This window comes from Pholcus phalangioides, unplaced genomic scaffold (assembly GCF_987345545.1).
Source record: "Pholcus phalangioides strain wild (caught in Gottingen) unplaced genomic scaffold, Ppha-v1.0 ptg000014l_1, whole genome shotgun sequence".
Taxonomy (NCBI): Eukaryota; Metazoa; Arthropoda; class Arachnida; order Araneae; family Pholcidae; genus Pholcus; species Pholcus phalangioides.
The window spans coordinates 1,357,884-1,378,178 of record NW_028301607.1 but is presented as its reverse complement, the minus strand read 5'-3'; the positions used below and the strand labels follow the sequence as shown (position 1 = coordinate 1,378,178).

At 36.6% G+C, this 20,295-nt stretch overlaps 1 protein-coding gene across 1 annotated transcript in view; it reads right to left on the bottom strand.

The window, feature by feature from the left end:
• The window catches only part of LOC149077895 (uncharacterized), a 74,149-nt gene that overhangs the window by 26,624 nt on the left and 27,230 nt on the right, over positions 1-20,295 (bottom strand). The window contains exons 4-6 of the mRNA XM_089242077.1: positions 17,391-17,550; positions 14,961-15,861; positions 13,301-13,382 (exon numbers count right to left, since the gene is read on the bottom strand). Of these exons, the coding sequence (XP_089098203.1) occupies positions 13,301-13,382; positions 14,961-15,861; positions 17,391-17,550 (1,143 nt within the window). The remainder of the gene's footprint in view (positions 1-13,300; positions 13,383-14,960; positions 15,862-17,390; positions 17,551-20,295) is intronic.

Here is a 20,295-nt window from a genome sequence, read left to right as displayed (position 1 = left end):
TACCTGAGAATGGTTGGTTACACAGGTTAGTATACTACTTTTGGTAACATGAAACGTTGTATACATTCTTATAAGGAGTTTTTGATGAATTGGGATACGCTGGAATGTGTCATGTGTATATGCATGGCCTTAACCCATTGTTGTGTTGCATATCCTGCCAAGCCGACGATGTTTGGCGAGATTTGATCTCGCTTAGTCAGAAACACACGCTTCCGCTGGCAGTCACTGCGGAATAAACACGCATAACAACCATCCTGAAATTGTCAAGTTTATAAATTATATAGTAATAAATATTTTATTTTAACTCGCACAGCCATTATTTTTCTCAACTCCTCCATCACTAACCAAAAGGATGGTGACCCAGATGTAGCCTTTGAAGCATGTGAAGAATTTCTTCATTGTTTTGCATTCGCCTCATGGTTTCACAGTATCGGTTTCTTTTTTGGACATGACAGAAGAATCGGCAATATGGATACCAATTTTTACCGCGTCGAATCTCGCCTTGTGGTTTGAAATGTGCGAAGCTACCTTCGAGCTCGCAACACCGAACTCAAAAACTATGTAGGCTACAACCACTGCATTTCTCACCTGCCACCGGAAAAAACTACAATGGTACGCAATTTCATCATGCAGCGCGGGAAAGTCAACCCGTATGAAGAACTGAAAGCATGGCCATGTTAAAAGCATCATAAGTGGTTTTTCCTAGGCCCTACCTTGTAAATTCTAGAAAATTTCAACCGGATCTCATTTTAGTGAGGTCCCCCCCCCTTTCCCCTGAGGGACTGGGGCCATATTATAAAAATATATTGTAAAATACGGGACAATCCAACAAACTTACCTAATTCACGTCTCCCGAAACATAGACCTGAATAAGTAACTGGCGGTGCCCCAGCCGCGCAGGTCGCACGGCCAAAGAACCGCCCCTAGTTAAGAACACTGATTATGGTTTCTTTTCTGAATTGTTTTAAACTCTGCTTCAACATTATAGGAGGGTGCCCACATTCTTGCTTGACACAGCTGACCAAACCTCTAGTTGTGGCCCCAGGTCTACAATGGTCTTAAGGTGGCCTTGATGCAGGGGCGTAGCCAGAAATTTCGTTCGGGGGGGGGGGGACCAAACTGACAGAACAATGGATTTGGCCATCTTTTTTCCTTTTATCGGTCATTTTCTCACATTTCGGGGGGGGGGGGACCAGACCCCCAAGTCCCCCCCCCCCTCCCTGGCTACGCCCTTGCCTTGATGTACAAATGGGTAGGGACAGAAAATAGAAAGTAATCTCTGTCCGTGCGGGATCTATTTTTGGTGCCCCTGATGATGTTTCTCAGCTCAACAAAAAATTTTTTTTTTTACCTTCCAACTCGGTTTTAGTACCCTTTCCTAGAGAGGTGCCCCATGTGGAAGGACAGGTCGCACGGCTTCTGCAGGGACTCAAGGCTTCAGCCTAGTTTCTTATAATTTTTGTTTTTCACACTATAAATTCTTTATCAAGGGACCAGTGAAAAATCTTACCTCCAAGGCCCCAATAAAGATCCCATCCTAGCAACCCTACAGCAGGATGTGGGTGCGATAAATGAATCCAGTCTTCCTGCTAGGCCAGTACGTCCTATACATATTTTATCTAGGAAGTAATGAATCCTGTATATACCGGGTGACTCTGACTCGAAACGTTATGCTCTCCGCCAATAGCAGTTTATTTTTACTGGTAGCATTTGCAGCGAATTCACAATGGCACTAACAATTTTAAGGGAATTAAAATTAATATTCTAGAATACTTCAAGACATTCATTTTTAAAAACATTGTTGCTGCTGCTATCTACTTTCAAAATCAGAAGTGTCTTATGTGTAGGCTGAAAGAAATACAGGAAATCGGAATTCTAAATACGGGACATCACCAATTATCGCCAAAAATGATGCTAAAAGTAAACAAAGTTGCCAAATATTACAGAAATTACGTAAATATCAAAATGGCGAGAAATAGAGCATTACTGCAAACTGCAGTAGATTTAAATGAATTCCATGAAATAAACGTTCATCAAGACAAATGTGAGAAATTAGTATTCTTACTAGGGATACGGAAGTGGGAGACCCCCCCCCCCCACTTCTCTTCACAACATATCTAGTGGGGCCCCACACTGGATATATCTCGGGCTACCGATGTGTTGCAAATTTTACAATGTTAAACAACAAAAATCAATGGGATACATCGAAGGGCCCCGAATTAGAACCTGCCAACATTTCCATGGAGCCCTGACCTGGAAGCTTGTCGGACACCCCCCTGTGAAGGGCCACGAAAATTTTTCATTTTTATCGATTTTACAACAAATAAAATCCAGGGCTCCACATCCAGTAGCGGGGACACAATACGCAGATTTTTAGTGGGGAATCCAGACTGGATTTATCTTGGTCTTCCGCTGTCACAAATTCTACAATGTTAAACAATAAAAAAGAATCAGATTCATCCAGGGCACCAAAATGAAACCTGTAAACATGGGGCCCCCGACTTGGAAACTTGTCAGTCATCCCTTGCTGTGAGTGTCATGAAAAATGTTCAATTGTATTCGTTTTACCAACGAATGAAATCCAGGGCCCCCAACCAATTACCCGTGACACAAATTCGCATACGTTTAGTGGGGCCCCAGACTGGCTTTATCTCGGGTTTCCGCTATCGCAAATTCTACAACAGAAAAGAATAAGATTCATCCAGGGCCCCAAAATGAAACCTGTAAACATGGGGCCCCGACTTGGAAGCTTGTCGGTCATCCCCCGCTGCGAGTGCCATGAAAAATTTTCATTTGTAATCATTTCACCAACGAATGAAGTCCAGGGGCCCCAACCAATTACCCGTGACACAAATTCACATACGTTTAGTGGGGCCCCAGACTGGCTTTATCTCGGGTTTCCGCTATCGCAAATTCTACAACAGAAAAGAATAAGATTCATCCAGGGTTCCAAAATGAAGCCTGTAAACATGGGGCCCCCGACTTGGAAGCTTGTCGGTCATCCCCCGCTGCGAGTGCCATGAAAAATTTTCATTTGTAATCATTTCACCAACGAATAAAATTCAGGCCAACCCACGCAACTACCCGTGACCGAATTCGCAAATTTTATGGGGCCCCCACACTGGACATATCTTGTGCTTCCGCTATCGCAAAATTTCCAACGTTAAAGCAGCAACAAAACAATGAGATCCATCAAGCGCCCCTGGAAATAAAAACTTTTAACTTTCCCATGAAGGTATATGTACAATCCCCCCCGGGTACCCCGACCCTGTGTGTTGGGAGCACTGCTGTTATATGTATATACATACCTCTCAGCATGACCCCCCCCCCCCCTCCCCACAAGGGCCACAACGATTCTTATCACTTTTTGATTTTTCACACTATAAATTAACCACAGAGGGGGCACCTGAAAAGCTGGTTCTGGGGCTCGCCATCTAAATTCCGGCCTATGGGCCCCTGCTGTAGATAAGATGGCCCCGATGGGTCCCGATATGTGCTAGAGTTAAATGAATACTTGACCCAAAATCGTAACAGACTTCCGTGATACAAAAACGTAACAGATTTCTGGCACTCAAAAACGTCACTAATTTCGGTTGCTTAGAAACAGGCCCTTTTCGAGTTTGTGATTTTATATTATAGAGAAGATTTATAATTGTAATTATCATAATATAATTTATGAGTGGGAAAATAATTTAATTTTTTCACTTCAATAAGGAATTAAACTTCGAGTATGCTTCGTACGGGAAAAACCGGGACACTTTGGCTAAAAAGTCGGGACGACCAAAAAACTTATGTGGTGATGACGAAGCTCAGGTATAAAAAACTAAATTCTTCATTCAGCTTTGCTCCTTATAAACAAAGTTTATAAACTGACCTGAGAGATCAAACTTCTAGTTCAGTAATTTTTTCAAGACCCAAGGAGACATCCAAAACAAAGGAGCTCCACACAAGCAGACGAGAGGTAAAATCGCAAAAAGTGAATTCTTCCACACTCTACTTTATAGTAATGTGCTGCCATCTAATCTCAAATTTAAAAGTGACTTATGTGGTGATGATGAAGTTCAAAGTAAAAAAAACTATATTCTTTATTTCACTCAGTTCCTTATAAACAAAGCTCATAAACTGAACTGGAAGTTTAAACTAAAAGTTCAGTTATTTTATTTGAGTATAAGGAGACATCCAAAACAAAGAACCTCTTAATGAGCAGACGACAGACAAGAAGTTGGTTTGTTCGGTTCCCTACAAGCTAAGCTTACAAACGGAACTGGAAGTTGGAACTGCCAGTTCAGTAATTTTTTCAGAACACAAGGAGACGTCCAAAACAAGTAACCTGGAGAGAAGCAGACGACAGAGATTCTGAAGCTTGCATGGAGCTTAAAGCCGGGTTTTCCTAGGAATAGGTTTGTTGCGCAGCGTGAACCGAATTAGACTATTTCGCGCCGACAGAAACGTGTTACATAATCACGCTACGCGTTTGTGTTTTCCTAGCGTGGCGCATCAGATCAGGACGACTATATAAAGTATATGGCTTTGGCATCAGTTAGTCTGTCGTCTGCATGCTCCGGTTTGAAGGGAAGGGAAAGAAAACACACAAGAGTGAAGAGAATATCGGCAAAACCGCGGCGCACGACGCACTTGACTCCTCCAGAAGCAGTCGGCCAATCACGCCGGACGTAAAGCGCTGTCGTGAGGCGTATTGCGCTCTGTAGGAAAACAGTCATGCTGCTTTTCTTGCTGGTGAGTGGACGGCGTGTCGCGCTGGGCGAATCACGTTGCGCGCGGCACAGGAAACCTGCTCCTAGGAAAATCCGGCTGAATATCGGCAAAACCGCGACGCACGATGCATTTGACTCCTCCAGAAGCAGTCGGCCAATCACGCCCGACGTAAAGCGCTGTCGTCAGGCGTATTGCGCTCTGTAGGAAAACAGTCATGCTGCTTTTCTTGCTGGCGAGTGGACGGCGTGTCGCGCTGGGCGAATCACGTTGCGCGTGGCACGGGAAACCTGCTCCTAGGAAAACCCGTCTTTATATTACTGGAGGGAGCATCCATCCGACGCGACGGCAGCGACATCAAATGCAAAGAACTCAGGTGAAAACAAAGTTTCCGCCTGGCAATTTGTCCATAGAAATGTACAGTTCGGTCCATGGCCCCCCACATCCTGGAGCAGGGCCCCTAGGCTGGGATCTTTTGCGGGGCCCCCCGACCAGATTTTCACGGGACTCTTTATGATGAATTTATAGCGTGAAAAAGCAAAAAAATTGTGAAAATCGTCCCGGGGGCCCCCAGGGCTGGAGCCCTGTCAGCCCCACCCCTTGTGGGGGGGCCATGGTTCCGTCCCTAAATATTGTGATTTAAAGATTAAAAAAACGGACTGGAAACTCATCTAAAGGTGAAAAAAGATTAAATTATTTATTTCATTAATACTGGAATAATTTCTTTTATTAATACTGGAATAATTTCTTTCATTAATACTGGAATAATTTCTTTCATTAATACTGGAATAATTTCTTTCATTAATACTGGAATAATTTCTTTCATTAATACTGGAATAATTTCTTTCATTAATACTGGAATAATTTCTTTCATTAATACTGGAATAATTTCTTTCATTAATGTGGAATTAATTTCATTAATGTGAAAGAAAATTTCTTTCATCAATTCTGGATTTTCCTTCATCAATTCTGGATTTTCCTTCATTAATTCTGGAATTTTCCTCCATTATTTCTTGAATTTTCTTTCATTAATTCTGGAATTATTTCCTTTATTAAATATTATTTATTTTATTACTTCTGGAATAATTGCTTTCATCAATTCTGGATTTGTTTTTCATTAACGCTGAAATTATTTCTTTCATTGATTCTGAAATGATATCTCATTAATTCTGGAATTGCCTCTTTCATTCATTTTAGAATTATCTCTTTTTCATTAATTTTGGAATTATCTCTTTTTCATTAATTTTGGAATTATCTCTTTTTCATTAATTTTGGAATTATCTCTTTCCTTCATTCTGGAATTATCTTTAATTAATTTTATTATTATCACTTTTATCAATGCTGAAATTATCTCTTGCATTAATTCTAGAATATTTTCTTTTTCGTTCATTAATGCTGAAATTATCTTTAATTAATGCTGAAATTATCTTTAATTAATGCTGAAATTATCTCTTTCATTAATTTTGGAATTATTGCATCAATGCTGAAATTATTTTTTTCTCTTTCTCATTAGCCCCCCCCCCCCCCCCCCCCCAGTAATATAAGCTCAATGGAGGCTTGGTATATACTGTTGGTGCTGCCATCTAATCTCAAAATTTCTGGCAACTCATTTCTGGTGATGATGATGAAAAAGAGAGAGAGAGAGAAAGTTCTTTATTATTTTTTAGCATAAAAATTTTTTATGAGATGAAACTTTCGGTAACAAAAATTTGTACATTTGCAATAATCGATTTTATGTAGAAAAAATAATTATTTCTTTCCCCAAAAAAAATCGGACCATATGGATGATCCAACAAATAAGTGAAAATACGGATTATGTGGTCTTCAGATAGGATTACAGATTTGAAACTGAAAAAGGAGGACGCCTGGTGTGAACATTAGGCACAGTGCCGTCTTAATACATGCCTCCCCCACCCCCAGTTGTAAGACATATAGACGACTCCAGGAGAATCTGAAGTATAAATTACATTAAGCATATTTAATAATTTACAACATGGGAATCGTTTTCGCGACCTGAGATACCAACGTGCCTCGTCTCCGGCGTGTGTAGACAACAACTGATAAAACTAACTGATAAAATTAACTATTCTTTGTTTATATCGATCACACTCATTTTCAAAATCAGAATTTGTTGAAGAACTTGACTCTATATTAATGAATACAAAATCCAAAAATGTCCTATTGGTAGGTGACATCAATATAAACATATTAAAACCCAATAATGACGATCTAGATTACATGAATATGTTGTCAGGACATGGTTTCCTCCCCTTAATTACTGATCAAACTAGGCCTCTTTCTGATAGTTGTATTGATCATATTTATCTACGTCACTCAACTAATATTACCAAATACTATTCATCAATAGTTGACACAGACATAACTGACCATTTTCCGATCGTTTGTAAACTTCACTTTGCCACCCCAATATTAGATAAAATAAGTCAAACTATACATAGGAAAATGAAAATTATTCGGTATGCTGATATGTCAAATTTTCTCCAAAATTATGAATTTCGATTCGATCACACTCATCCCGAAAAAGATTTTGATAATTTTTTATCCACCATGAATGTCATTGTCCAAAATCATTCCAGTGACCGAATAATTGTTTCAAGGAAGAAGATCGGTAAACCATGGGTTACAGGCGAAATTTGCAATTTGATTAAGACAAAACAACAACTTTACATAAAAACAAGAAAATATCCGTATGACCTCTCTATGGAAACTGCATATAGAAATATAAAATCAAGAATCAAATCTAAAATAAAGCAATCTAAAAAACAGTACTACTCTTTCAAGTTCTCGGAATGTCGTAACAATACTGAGCGTTGGAAGTTTGTTAACAGAATATTAGGCACTGAGAATAAAGAGAATGTACTTCCAGAAAATGTTGAACCTCTGATTCTTGCCAATCAATTTAACTTGTATTTCAATAGTATTGGAAGAAATACTGTAGTTTCCATGGATGACTATAAAAACTACGTACGTGGTTTTCAAAATTCAATTTTTCTTTCTTCAACTAATATTTTTGAAATAAAGAAAATTATTAACAAACTAAAAAACTCTGTATCTTCCATCGATGCAATGAACTCAAAAGTTTGGAAGCGATTTCCTGACAGCGTCATTCAGGTATTCTCTGATCTAGTTAATAATTGTTTTCAAAGTGGTGTTTTCCCAGAATCACTCAAAAAAGCAATCATTACCCCTATCTATAAAACCGGTGACAAGAATGACCTCAGCAATTATAGACCAGTCTCAGTTCTCAGTACGACAACCAAAATATTGGAATCTATCTTAAAATGTAGATTATACTCGTTTTTAAATGCTAATAATTTTTTTTCAGAAAATCAACATGGTTTCCTGCCAAACAAAAGCACTGAAACTGCACTAATTGAATTTAGCAAATTTGTGGTTGATAGCTTAGATAACTCAAAACAAACAATAGCAATTTTTCTTGATATACGAAAATGTTTTGACAGCATCAATCACAATATATTGCTTGCTAAATTGCACACATATGGTATTAGAGGTACTGCTTATAAATTATTTGAATCCTATCTTAATAATAGATCTCAATCTGTTAAGTGTGGTAAGCATATTAGTAGTCCAGTAAACATGCACAGAGGAATTCCACAAGGAACTACTTTGGGACCGTTGCTTTTTACTATCTATATTAATGATTTCTGTAACCTTGAACTAAATGCCAAAATAATCACATTTGCGGATGACACTGTACTTCTTTATTCTGAGAATGATCATCAATCATTGGATCATATTATTAACAACGATTTAATCAAAGTCCGAAATTGGTTTCGATCAAATGATCTCGAAATAAACATTCTAAAAACAAAATACATTAGTTTCTCAAACCTCACTAATTTCGATAACTGTAACCTCATTTTTCATAATAAAAACTGCCCTACTGATCTTTTATGTACCTGTACTCCATTAGAACAAGTAAGCTCCATTAAATACCTAGGTATTGTTATAGATCGAAATTTTAAATGGAAGTCCCATGTAAAACATATCCAATCAAAACTTTGTTTTATAGTTTATAAATTTTATTATCTAAAACATTATCTAAATACTCATTTTTTGCTGTCATATTATTATTCCCTTTTTCATTCTCATCTATTATATGGACTATCTGTTTGGGGCAGTGACTACATCAATACGTTGCGACCCATCATCCAGACCCAAAAGAAAATAATCCGATCACTAACTGGCAATTACTCAACTCCGTCATTTGATCTCTACCGGCAACTTAACATACTCCCTTTGCGGTATTTATATTTTTATAAATCGATTCTCCTACTTAATAAAAAACAACTTTGTCTCCCTCTTAATTTATCAAGGACATCAAATAGATACAATAACATTCTTAATATTCCCTTGATACATAAAACAGTGAAGAAAAACCATTTTACATATCTTATTCCGAAATTTTATAACAAACTGCCGCATGATATTCTTTTTCCCCCTTCAATACCGTTACTGAAAAAACGTTTAAAAAATTACCTTTTTTTCAATAGCTAACATCAACGATCATTTTTAAAAAACAACAAAAACAGAGCTCTATCGATCAGTGCTAAATCGAATTTTCTAAATGTCTAAGTACACTTCCTGCTGTTTGCCTCCACATGTCGAAGTCGCAAAACAATTCTCGCATCAATCTAGCATTCCATAATCTTCATTTATAATGTATATGAAAACATACTGTATATCTGAAATGTTGTATTGTATTCTAATTGTACTATCTAATTGTATTCTATTGTATCTATAATTGCTCACAGATGCAGAATTACTTCGATATAATTATCAACATTTTTCCCTCCCCCTCTTTTTTTTTTTTTTTTGTGTTCGTTCTGTCCTTGAAATTGTATTGTAATTACTCATCGATACTTCGTGTTCATCAGTACAGATCCACGGGATCTCTTGGTGAATTTGTTTTATTATTTTGTGCTATTTCATCGTGTTAAATAAAGTTCAAAAAAATAAAAAAAAATAAAAAATAAAATAAATGACGTCGTGGAGTTGTACACTTCGTACAAGAAAGGAAAAATATGTACTGAGTATGGAAGTACACTATGGTATGGCAACGCCATCTGTCGAGTGAAATATGAACTGAGGGTGCCGGCGCACCACACAGTAATAAAAAACTCGAAAAATGATCAAAATTATCAAATTGCAACGTATATTTGATAAAGAGATGATGAAGTGCTTTAAAAGTATAACAAAAATTTATGTCTGTTCAATATGGTTCGAGCCACGATGAAGTGTCAGCAGGTGGACCATGATAATTATTAATAATAATTTATTAATTTTGTAAAATTAATATAAATGTCATTCCCTCTCAATTGATCGTGTTTGATTACGATCCAGACTATCAACACGTTCCTGAAATAATCAAAAATATGAGTGTAATGGAATGCGTTCTTTGTGGAAGAAAAATTTCCCCTTCAAGATTTACGTTCGTAACTCAAAAAGTTTGTAAGTCGGGGAGCAACTACATACAATTTTTTTAGAGGGCGCAGATTTTTTTTTCGTATTGGGCTGTGAAATTGTAAGCCTGGACCTGTCTCCTATTTTTGAATTTAAATATCTCAGGGAATAATGCAGTTAAAAACCATGTAATTTGTTTGTTGGGCTCAGAAGAGAAAGAGCAACAACTGTCTAATTGGAAGTTAGAGGACAGGGGGGGGGGGATCGTATAAAAATTTTAATTCATTATTTTATTTTTTCATCTTCAAAACTCGTACAGGGTGATTTCTGGTCACATTTTGAGAATTTTTAATATTAGAATCACACCACTACGACGAACGGTTGATGAGATAAAGGCTGTAACAACACTCCAAGGAGGAAACCATTGAATGTTAGAAGGGCCACAATATTACCAATAGGCAGGGCCGCAAGTAGTGGGGGGGGGGGGAGCAGGCAGGTCTGGTGCCATGGGCACATCACAAAAGGGGCACAAATTTCACCATTCAACCTATCCTTCAGCATTATGATGGGGGTGCCTAAATGAGTGGTTGCCCCAGCTAACCAAGTACCCAGTTGTGGCCCTGCCAGTAGGTATCTTATTTCTGACAAATCACCGTTATGTTGGGTATTTTTTCTTTCAGATACGTTCTGAAGTTTGTAATTTACACCTGGTAGCATTTCTTTTACTTCTATAGATCAAACCACGCAGTTAATCTACTAATGACCCACAAAAATCATGTCCTTATTCTGGTGGAACTTGGTTTACTGCATGGGGCACTTCTGGCACCGTGGTGTCAAGTGACAATCAGATCTGGTTCCGATTTTCAAGAGTAAATATGCAAATAGGTAGGTAGGAATTTTTTTAGCTAGGTAGTAGAGCCTCTCTCGAAAAGCTAATCGAAAAACTCAGCAAAATAATGTGGTCTACGTGGGTGGAGATACGGGGGTGTGAGGCATGCCCCCAGCTTCAAAGGTGGAGTCAACTGATCTGATGTATATATATTCCACATCAGAAAAATTTTGTATGTGGGTGTATGATAATGTTAAAACAGCCCTGTTAGTACTTTATGAAAATTTTGAAAAGCTAATAGAAAAACTCAGAAAAATAATGTGGTCTACATGGGCGGAGATATTGGGGGGGGGGGGAAATGGGCAGGCGTTGCCCCCCAGCTTCAAAGGTGGAGTCGACTGATGATCTAATGTATATATGAATTGACATCATCGTGCCCTTCAGACTTCCAAGTCTATCTCCGCCTATGGGGGTCTAGTTTGATTATTATTATTAGTTTCTCATCTTTTGCGCCATCCTTGTGATAATGATCTTCAACTATACAATCAAGTGTTCTTAAAATTTTAGGATCTTCTATCGGATTATCGATGTTGAAAAAAATTTTACACTAAAAAGAAATACCATTTGATATCTTTTTGTGGTGCCCTTTTAGTACTGATGCGCTAAGCACGTGCTTATTTTGCTTAATGGTTAAACCAGCCCTGGATGGGTATCAAGATTCGGAACTCCTGTTACCATCACAACCAATCATCGACGGAACTTTGAATCCACTCTTTTCCGTGAGTTTAACAAAATTCTCGGCACTCACCGAATACATACAACTGCATACCATCCTCAATCCAATGGTATGATCGAAAGATTTCATCATACTCTGAAAAGTGCCCTTGAAACACACAACAACACTCAATGGACAGAGTCATTACCAATAGTTCTGCTGGGATTGCGAGTTGCTTACAAAAACTACATTCAAGCCACCAGCGCCGAGCTTGTTTACGGTACAACAGTTTGTCTTCTAGCTGACCTACTTTCTCCCGAGGCATATAGGGAAACAGCTGACTCAAACTATGTTTCACGTTTGCGTGAAATTATGCGTAAGCTATCACCTCTCCCTTCCTCTGGTCACAACACAAGAAGTGTGTACATTCACAAAGATTTATCGTCTTGTCTGCATGTCTTTCTTCGAGTGGACAACATCATCCCTCTCTGACTTCTCAGAGAATGCGACAACGAAGCTAATATTGTAAAACCCAAAAACACAGTGACCAGATCAGGAAGAAGAGTTCATTTTCCTGAAAGACTCACTTATTACTACTAAGATTTAGTGAATATGTTTTGTATGCTTTCAATTTTTCAAATCATTCATTATGCCTATTTTTTGCATTTAGTATATATATAAATATATGATTTTTGTTTTGCACTCAGTATACATATTTTTACATTCGCTAATTATATTTGCATTCGTATATATATGTATTTTTTCTCTTCTAATTCACTCATTTTTACACTTATTATTCATTTGCAAGTTCTTAAATGCTGCGAATATCATTATGCATAGCATTTCATGCACACTTTTTGTTTGCACTGCATTTCATGCATTATTTGTGCCATATCACATATATTGTTTTATATACTTCATGTTTCTCTTAATCGCAACTAAGTAGCTGGGGGGGGGGGATACTCTGTTGCATATCCCGCCAAGCCGCCAAAGTTTGGCGAGAAACACATGCTTCCGCTGGCAGTCACAGCAAAATGAACACGCATAACAAACGTCCTGAAATTAAGTTTATAAATTATATAGCAATAAATATTTTAACTTGCATAACCATTATTTTTCTCAACTCCTCCATCACTCACCAAAAGGATAGTTGTTACAGTTAGGCTAGTTTCATATTGCACTAGTGCTGCCATCTGGCTTCCATATTTTGAAGTGAATATCGTGAACGCTTGAATTTTCGTGTTATTTACTGAATGAAATGAGGTTTCATTCAATTGAAATGAGGACACCCAATGACCTTTATTTTGTTAGTACAATAGTGTCTGCGGGTCAGAAAAGGTGTAGAACCCACCCCCCTCTCCCAGGAACTTCTGGAGTTATTTTAGTGCCAAATGTTTTTCTAAATGCAAATTTTCTTCTTGTAAATCAAAACCTTCGGCACAAAATGATTAAAACAAAAATAGTCGATTCCTTCCCAGGTGTGGGTGCAACATGTATCTGATCAACATCATATATTATATTTTACACTAATTTTAAATTACACAAGCTCTTATAGGGAATGTTCACTGAAGAAGAAAGGATTCACAGAAACAACATACCTCTTTCGCTGATTCAGTGAGTCGATGGTAGCATAAATAGACCCAGTTTCAATATCGGAATATGTTGGCTGATTATCATCACCTGAAAATTGTGGAAAACATTAATTTCCGGCATGAAAATTTAGAAATTCTTCAGAAATTTTTTTTCCCACCGCCCCCCAATGCAATATCACCCATAGGGTCCCATGCTATACCCATAGCTTCTACTGCCCCCCTGGAACATTCCATCACCCCCAAGGGGGCATTAATGCCCACATTGGGAATCACTGATCTAGAGTTACAGAAATTTCATGGTATTTTGCATCTTGTTGAGACATTTAACCTCTTAAAATATAAATTTTTTACTTTTCTTAGTTTAGTTATAGAACAAAGTTCTACCTAGAACAATGGTAGCTGTCATTTTACCGCTATAGAGATTATGTGTTATTTATGGCTACCAAACATCCTGAAATGTAAACTTTTCTCGTGTGAACGTAAATATGAAAAAGAATAGATATTCTATCACAGTGGGGGGGGGGGGGGTTTGCTCTTCGCCAACATTAATTTTATACCATTCAAAGCTGTGCATTGGAAGAAGCTCATCTGCATAGCATACATTATTCGATCCATATGGTATTTCTATGGATCTTGCTGCTTTTACTGCAGTGAAGCGAATGTCAACGGTTTTGTCTACTTTGTGGGACATAAAGAAAAAGGCATTCTCATGATGAGCAGCTTCTCTAATTTTAATATTTTATCAAGCATTGGCACTTTCATCCAGTATGATACGCTGTCGAACCGCTACCCTCTTTTATATGTGAAAATCATAGTTTTAATTTCATCAACTGTTGAGAACATCAAACTTGATGGACAACTGTTTCCATTTTACTAGTTATTCAGAATACGTTGTGAACAATCAGGGGAAAATGAACTGAAATTTTTGTTGGGTGCTGATGATGAGACCACACCAGATCCCATATCGTTAGTTGGTAAGCAGAAAAAGATCTAGGTCTGATTATCAGACCACAGTTGAAATTGCAGGCAAAGCAAATAATTATGACTCTATTATAAGTGTGATACATTTTTCGAACAAAGTGCCCGTACACAACAATGGTATTGGCATTGAAAAGCTTTATCATGTATTTGTTACCCCCTATAATGTTTGGGATATGACAGCTATTTACGATTTTTTTATTTCGCACATGGTATCATTTTGGATATTTTTCAACCTTATTATACTTTAAAAATTATCCGTAGATTGCCAAGTGAAAATGAAGCCACGAATTACAAGAGCTCAAAGAATCACTATCAAAACTCATTTTACGGCAATAAAACAATATAACAAGCCATTTTGTCCACAATTCCAAAAAAAAAAAATGATGCACGAACAAACGTTCATTGAAAAAATTAGTCAAAGAGACTGAACAGATACTACTTTATGAAGTTTCAGTGAAGATAAATAATTTGCACTCAATTTTTCTTATTACAGTCAAAATGACTGCTTCCCATCGTTCTAGGCAATTCAAAATTTCCATCATTCTAGTGTTAACCAAGTTTAGTAGTAAAATATTTTACCAAGTTTTATTTCTGATATTTCCATGAAATCATTTGTATATAAAATATCTTGAAATTTTAAATAATAATGAATGAATATAACTCATAATAACAAATAGTGCTCCACCTTTTTCATTCAGAAGGGATTCCGAATAATGAGATGAATTGGTGTTGAATCCAGAGAAGATAGGTTTGTTTTCCAAAGACAATGAATTGTTTCTGCTTACTATCTTGTGCAGAGATGACTGGTTCTCTTTCATTTCGCAGCCACTCTTCTTTGCCACAGCTTGAGTGGGTGGAAGTGGTGGAGGTGCTGTTGGGCGTTGTATGATTTGACCCGATGATATTTTCCTTGCTCTGCCACTGACAAAATTCCTGTGGTTGCCGCTGCCAACAAGTAATGGTTCAGATGTTTTCCTGGAATCAAAACTTTTGATCGCACTGACAGTCGGATCTTGCATACAAGATTCACTAAACGGGCGCGGTTTCCCGCTGGTCATAGACAGATGAACATAAAAATGAGCGCTTTCTTTCTTCGGGGAGAGGGATTTCTTGACTGGGATATCACTGGCACTTTTCTGCTTGAGTATGCATTTGATGAAAGTATTTTTCTTTGGTGAAGTAGAGGCGCTGTTGTTGTCTTGCATCTTCAAGCCTATTTCTGTCGAATTGGGAGAGTTCTTCTTGATTTTGATTTTATTGAACTTGGAAGACAGTTCTAATTTTATATCACTTTTGGTCCAAGATAGATGCCTCCTCAACCTTCGCATCTTGCTTCCCATTTTCTTGTTGTCGACTGATTTCAGAAGGTTCTTTTCTGTGAGATCTTGGTTACTTTCCACTTTCTCACTGTGGAGAGATTCTAGACTAGTATATGATGAGAAGGTGTCTTTCTCGTTACCATCATCAGGTGACAGTGATTGAATATCATTTTCTTCATTGTTGTTGGCAACCATGTAGTTGTTGAGACTTTCATACACTGGTTCGTACAAATGCTCATCATCAGGCTCTTCGGAATTTGTCAAAGGCTAGAGGAAAATACATAGAGATGATCAAACCAATATTGTGACAATGTATAATCATAAATGTGCATGTTAATGTCATTTGTGTGATCATTTAAAGCATGAACCCCCCCCCCCCCCCAGCCCTAAATGGAAAAGGTTAACAAGAAAAGAGTCTGATGGATCCTAGAATAAAATCTTTTAGTTTTTTTTTTCATACCAAAGATCCAACCAAAGATCACATCAGATTCAGTCCTACAGATTGACTATGAAGAAATCTTTCTCTTTTAAAAGTAAGGTAAGGTGACTATTGGTATATGATGGATTTATTATACAACACAGCCAAATGTCTCTCCTGTGCACCCAAACAGAAAAAAGACAGAAGTACAATGCATGTGAATACGTGTCACCTCTATTGGGATTGGTTGGGGAAAATGTAAAGCTCCACCCTCCTTGGGAGGAGAACAGGGGTAAATATTTAGATTTTTTTATTTTCTCCTATTTATATGCTTTTTTTTATGCATCTCATACGGGAAACATTTCCCTCTAAGAAATTGATGCCAAAAAGCCTTTACCTTTTTCAAATTGTACCTGATGGGAAAAAATCATTTTAACCTCATTTTCTCTCTTTTTTTAATCCTGTTTTAAAAGTTTGAAGCTCTAATAAAATATATTTTCCTGATTAAATTTATTTTATGAATATATTGAAACTGATCACAAAATTGATGAAATGGTCATTGAAACTGATTGAAACCATCATGTTCTTTTTGACTGTGTCTTTAAACAATCAACCAAAAAAATTATAATAATTGAAATAATTACCAATCAATTTTCAAAAATTTAAATAATTAGACTGAAAATCAGCACGACGTCCTACACTATTGTAGCTAAGAAGGAGACAATGTAAACGTGGGTTGATGCAAGTCAAGGAGATGTAAATCAAGATATTACCATGGGCAACCGAAGTAACTGCTCAGCGTCCCCCCCCCCCCCACTAAATTTTAAAAGGTACCGCTAAAATTCCAAAACTAGGGAGGTTGTTCTGCATATTTTTATTCTCATCTTGTTGAATTTTTGAATGCAAAATTGAATACCTTGATGAAGATGCAAAGTAAGCAAATTCCACAGCATACTTGAAAATTTGTTTCAACAGCAATGAAACTGCAGAATCCACACACATAATATATATACTTCCACGTTTATTTTGTTCACAGTTTTGTATCCTACTGAGAAATACAGGGTGATATACATACCTATAGATCTTTGGTATATGCACCACTTGTATCACAAGAAATATCTTGTTTATCAAGGAAGAATCAGTTTGAAAAAATTTAAATTTCTGCTATGCTTGCAAGTTACTTACACTCAAGTTACTTGTAATTCAGGGTTCTACTGCATTATTTATTATCAGTGTAAATCAATGCTTCAAGAAAAGCTCACTTGATGATTCTTAAAATATGAAAAACATACAAATATTTTTTCTTGCTTTCACTAATTGATATTACGGAGTATATATTTGTAGCATATCTCACAAAGAATACTCTCACCTGATTTACCTCATTGCAGTTTATCTTATCCTTCGCAGGAGATGACTGACAGTCATTTTCTTTGAGATCTGTTTTAGAGATATTTCTAAAACTCTGTGACCAAGTCCTCTGCATTGAACTCTTGTGATGAGAATGACTTTTGTTATTGTTCTTCCGTTTCTTCAATGTGCTGAAGGAAACAAAATAAACAAAAATTGAACTGTATGTTGGAAATCAGCATGAATATTTTTTTGCGTAAATCGGTGTGATAATCATTTTCCCTGTTCATGATATTCTATTATTTACTATTGGCAACACCACACATCATTATATGCACTTATTCAGTTTGTCTTATTATTTCAAACTTTAATTCTTCAAAGATGGTACAAATTACTGCTTATGTTTGGTTCTCAAGAATTTTTGAATGAAAAATTTCCATTGAAAAAAAAAACATACACAGAGTCAACCCTTGGTTTAGAAACTCAATTTGTTCCCGAAGTCTGTTTGTAAACCAAATTGTTTGCAAACTGAAATAATTTTTTTCTATAGGAATCAATGTAAAATGCCTTAATTCATTCCTGGGACCCTGAAGATTCCAAGTGTCAATTTTTACAACACCTTTTTACACTCGAGTGCATAATGTACAGCCAATTGAAATCATCATTACTGACACTGAACACACTCAACACCCCCCCCCCCCCCCCCCATCAGAGAAGAGTAATCCCCACCTTACTAGATAGCAGGCTTAAAATCCTATACCAGGGTAGAGCCAGACAGTCTCATTAATTTCACCTACAGTAGAACCAGGGTTGGCAGGTTTTTGACACGTGGCAGTGTCTGGCGGTTTAAACCACGGTATAAACTGTCACGTCAAAAACCCTCCATCAAAAACCTTCGTGAAATCTGTCAAAAACCTCAAATATTGCTTTTCAATATAAAAATTCCCATTGGAAATACACATATTAATTGCATGTAATGTTTAAAGTGACTATGTTATACAAAGAATAAATATTTAATATGATTGTAAATTAATTTTCTACTCTCTACAGAATTATTTTGCACAAAAATATATATGGTTTTTTCCTTATAAAATATACAATTTGAATAAAGCATAGCATAAACACTGAAAGGAAAACTATGGAAGGATTTGACATTCTCTGTTTCAAGATGATTTTTGACCTTCCAAAATTTCTTCAACTGCTTATGCATGTACTTTGATATAAACCATCGGCTGTACTAATTTTAAAACAGATACGTGTTTAAAAAAGTTTATTACATCATGTATGTAATGTTGATTTCTGTTATTATTAAATTATCTAGATAATCACTGATACTTAAAACGATACTCTTATTGTGCAATAACATTGAAATATATCTAGAGATCAAAATACTAAATTGTAGGACTAAAATGTCATTTAATTTGGCAATGGTAGCTTGTATATGATGCTTAAGAAACTCCTGTAACTTATCCTTAGTCAAACTTAGTTATTCTTTCTTTCTTTTCTTTGATATGGTATATTTACTAGCATTTATAATGCAATGGTTTTCCCAATTGAAGCTGTATTCAAACATGCAAAAAAATGCTTTGGGTATCAAGTCCTATCGCTCTGCTTTGGTTGAAAATACTCTTTAAAACTCTGTGAATTTATACACACTGAGCTAAGAAATTTTTAGGGGAAAATAAATGAGTTTAATTAGTGTATTAGCAGATGCTGAGTGAAAATTTTTATATGGAATAAAATTTTGGGTGGATCAGAAAATTTAAAATATCAAAATAGGTATTTTTCCTCAGTAATTATAATTCTGAATATAAAACCCTTTAATCTACATAAAAGTAAGTGTTTTGTTATTTAATATATGGGGCCGTTCAAGTATTACGTAATATTTTCAAGTATTTACACGTTTTAGCCATTTTTGACCCCCCCCCTTGTCAGCGAAAGTCAGCAAAACGCTGACCCTTCCTTCACCCCCCCCCCCCCCCCCGTCAGCAAAATTTCGTCATCAGCTCTGCCCCTCTGAATCCTAACTTATATTTTCATAAAGGGGGGTTGATGATGTAAGGATTATCCAACCCCCCCCTCCTTGTCATCAAAAGTCAGCAAATCGGAACCCCCCCCCCATCGATGATGACGTAATACTTGAACGGCCCCTATCTATCCGGTTAACAAAAACTATTTGACATCATCGAAAGTTTTTACCAAGGTTTTCACAGGTTTAATACCAAGCTAGTTTCTGAGGTCAAAAACTAACCCTGATGCCCTATCATACATATTTTGAATAACAGCTCTATTCTACTTAGAAAATTGAACACAAGTTAAGATAAGATTAGATAAATAAACCATAAAATTATATTTTATATGTTCTAGACTTATGTTGAAAAACTCAAAATTGCAAATTATAATTAACATATTTTAACATACATTTGCTTTAATTATTGTAATAAATTAATGTTTTAAAATAAAACATTGTAATATGCAAAAAAGTAAGTTTTTCATCATGTTATATACCTATTGTGTTCAAAATATTATCAAAAGGCATTCATTTAGGTTTTTGGCGGTTTTCGACAGTTTTTGATGGTTTAAACCAGTTTTTGATGCTTGTCATGTCAAAAACCCAACCCTGAGTAGAACCTCTTGATAACAAAGACCCTTGGGACAGAAGATTGTCCACTAACGTGGAGTCAGGCCCGTCATTTGGGGGGCGGGGGTCGGGGAAATCTGTGTATCTTTTGAAAATACACTAAAAAGGGTATATATATATATATATATACATACATACATTGAGTACATGTTATTTGTCCCCCCCCCCCCGGAAAAAGTTGAAATGACGGCCCTGTGTGAAGTATCTGTTAATAGAAGATAAAATACATTGAGGCCTGTCGATGTAATTCATATAAGTATCTGTTAACGGGAGGTGTGTGTCTGCTAACGAGACT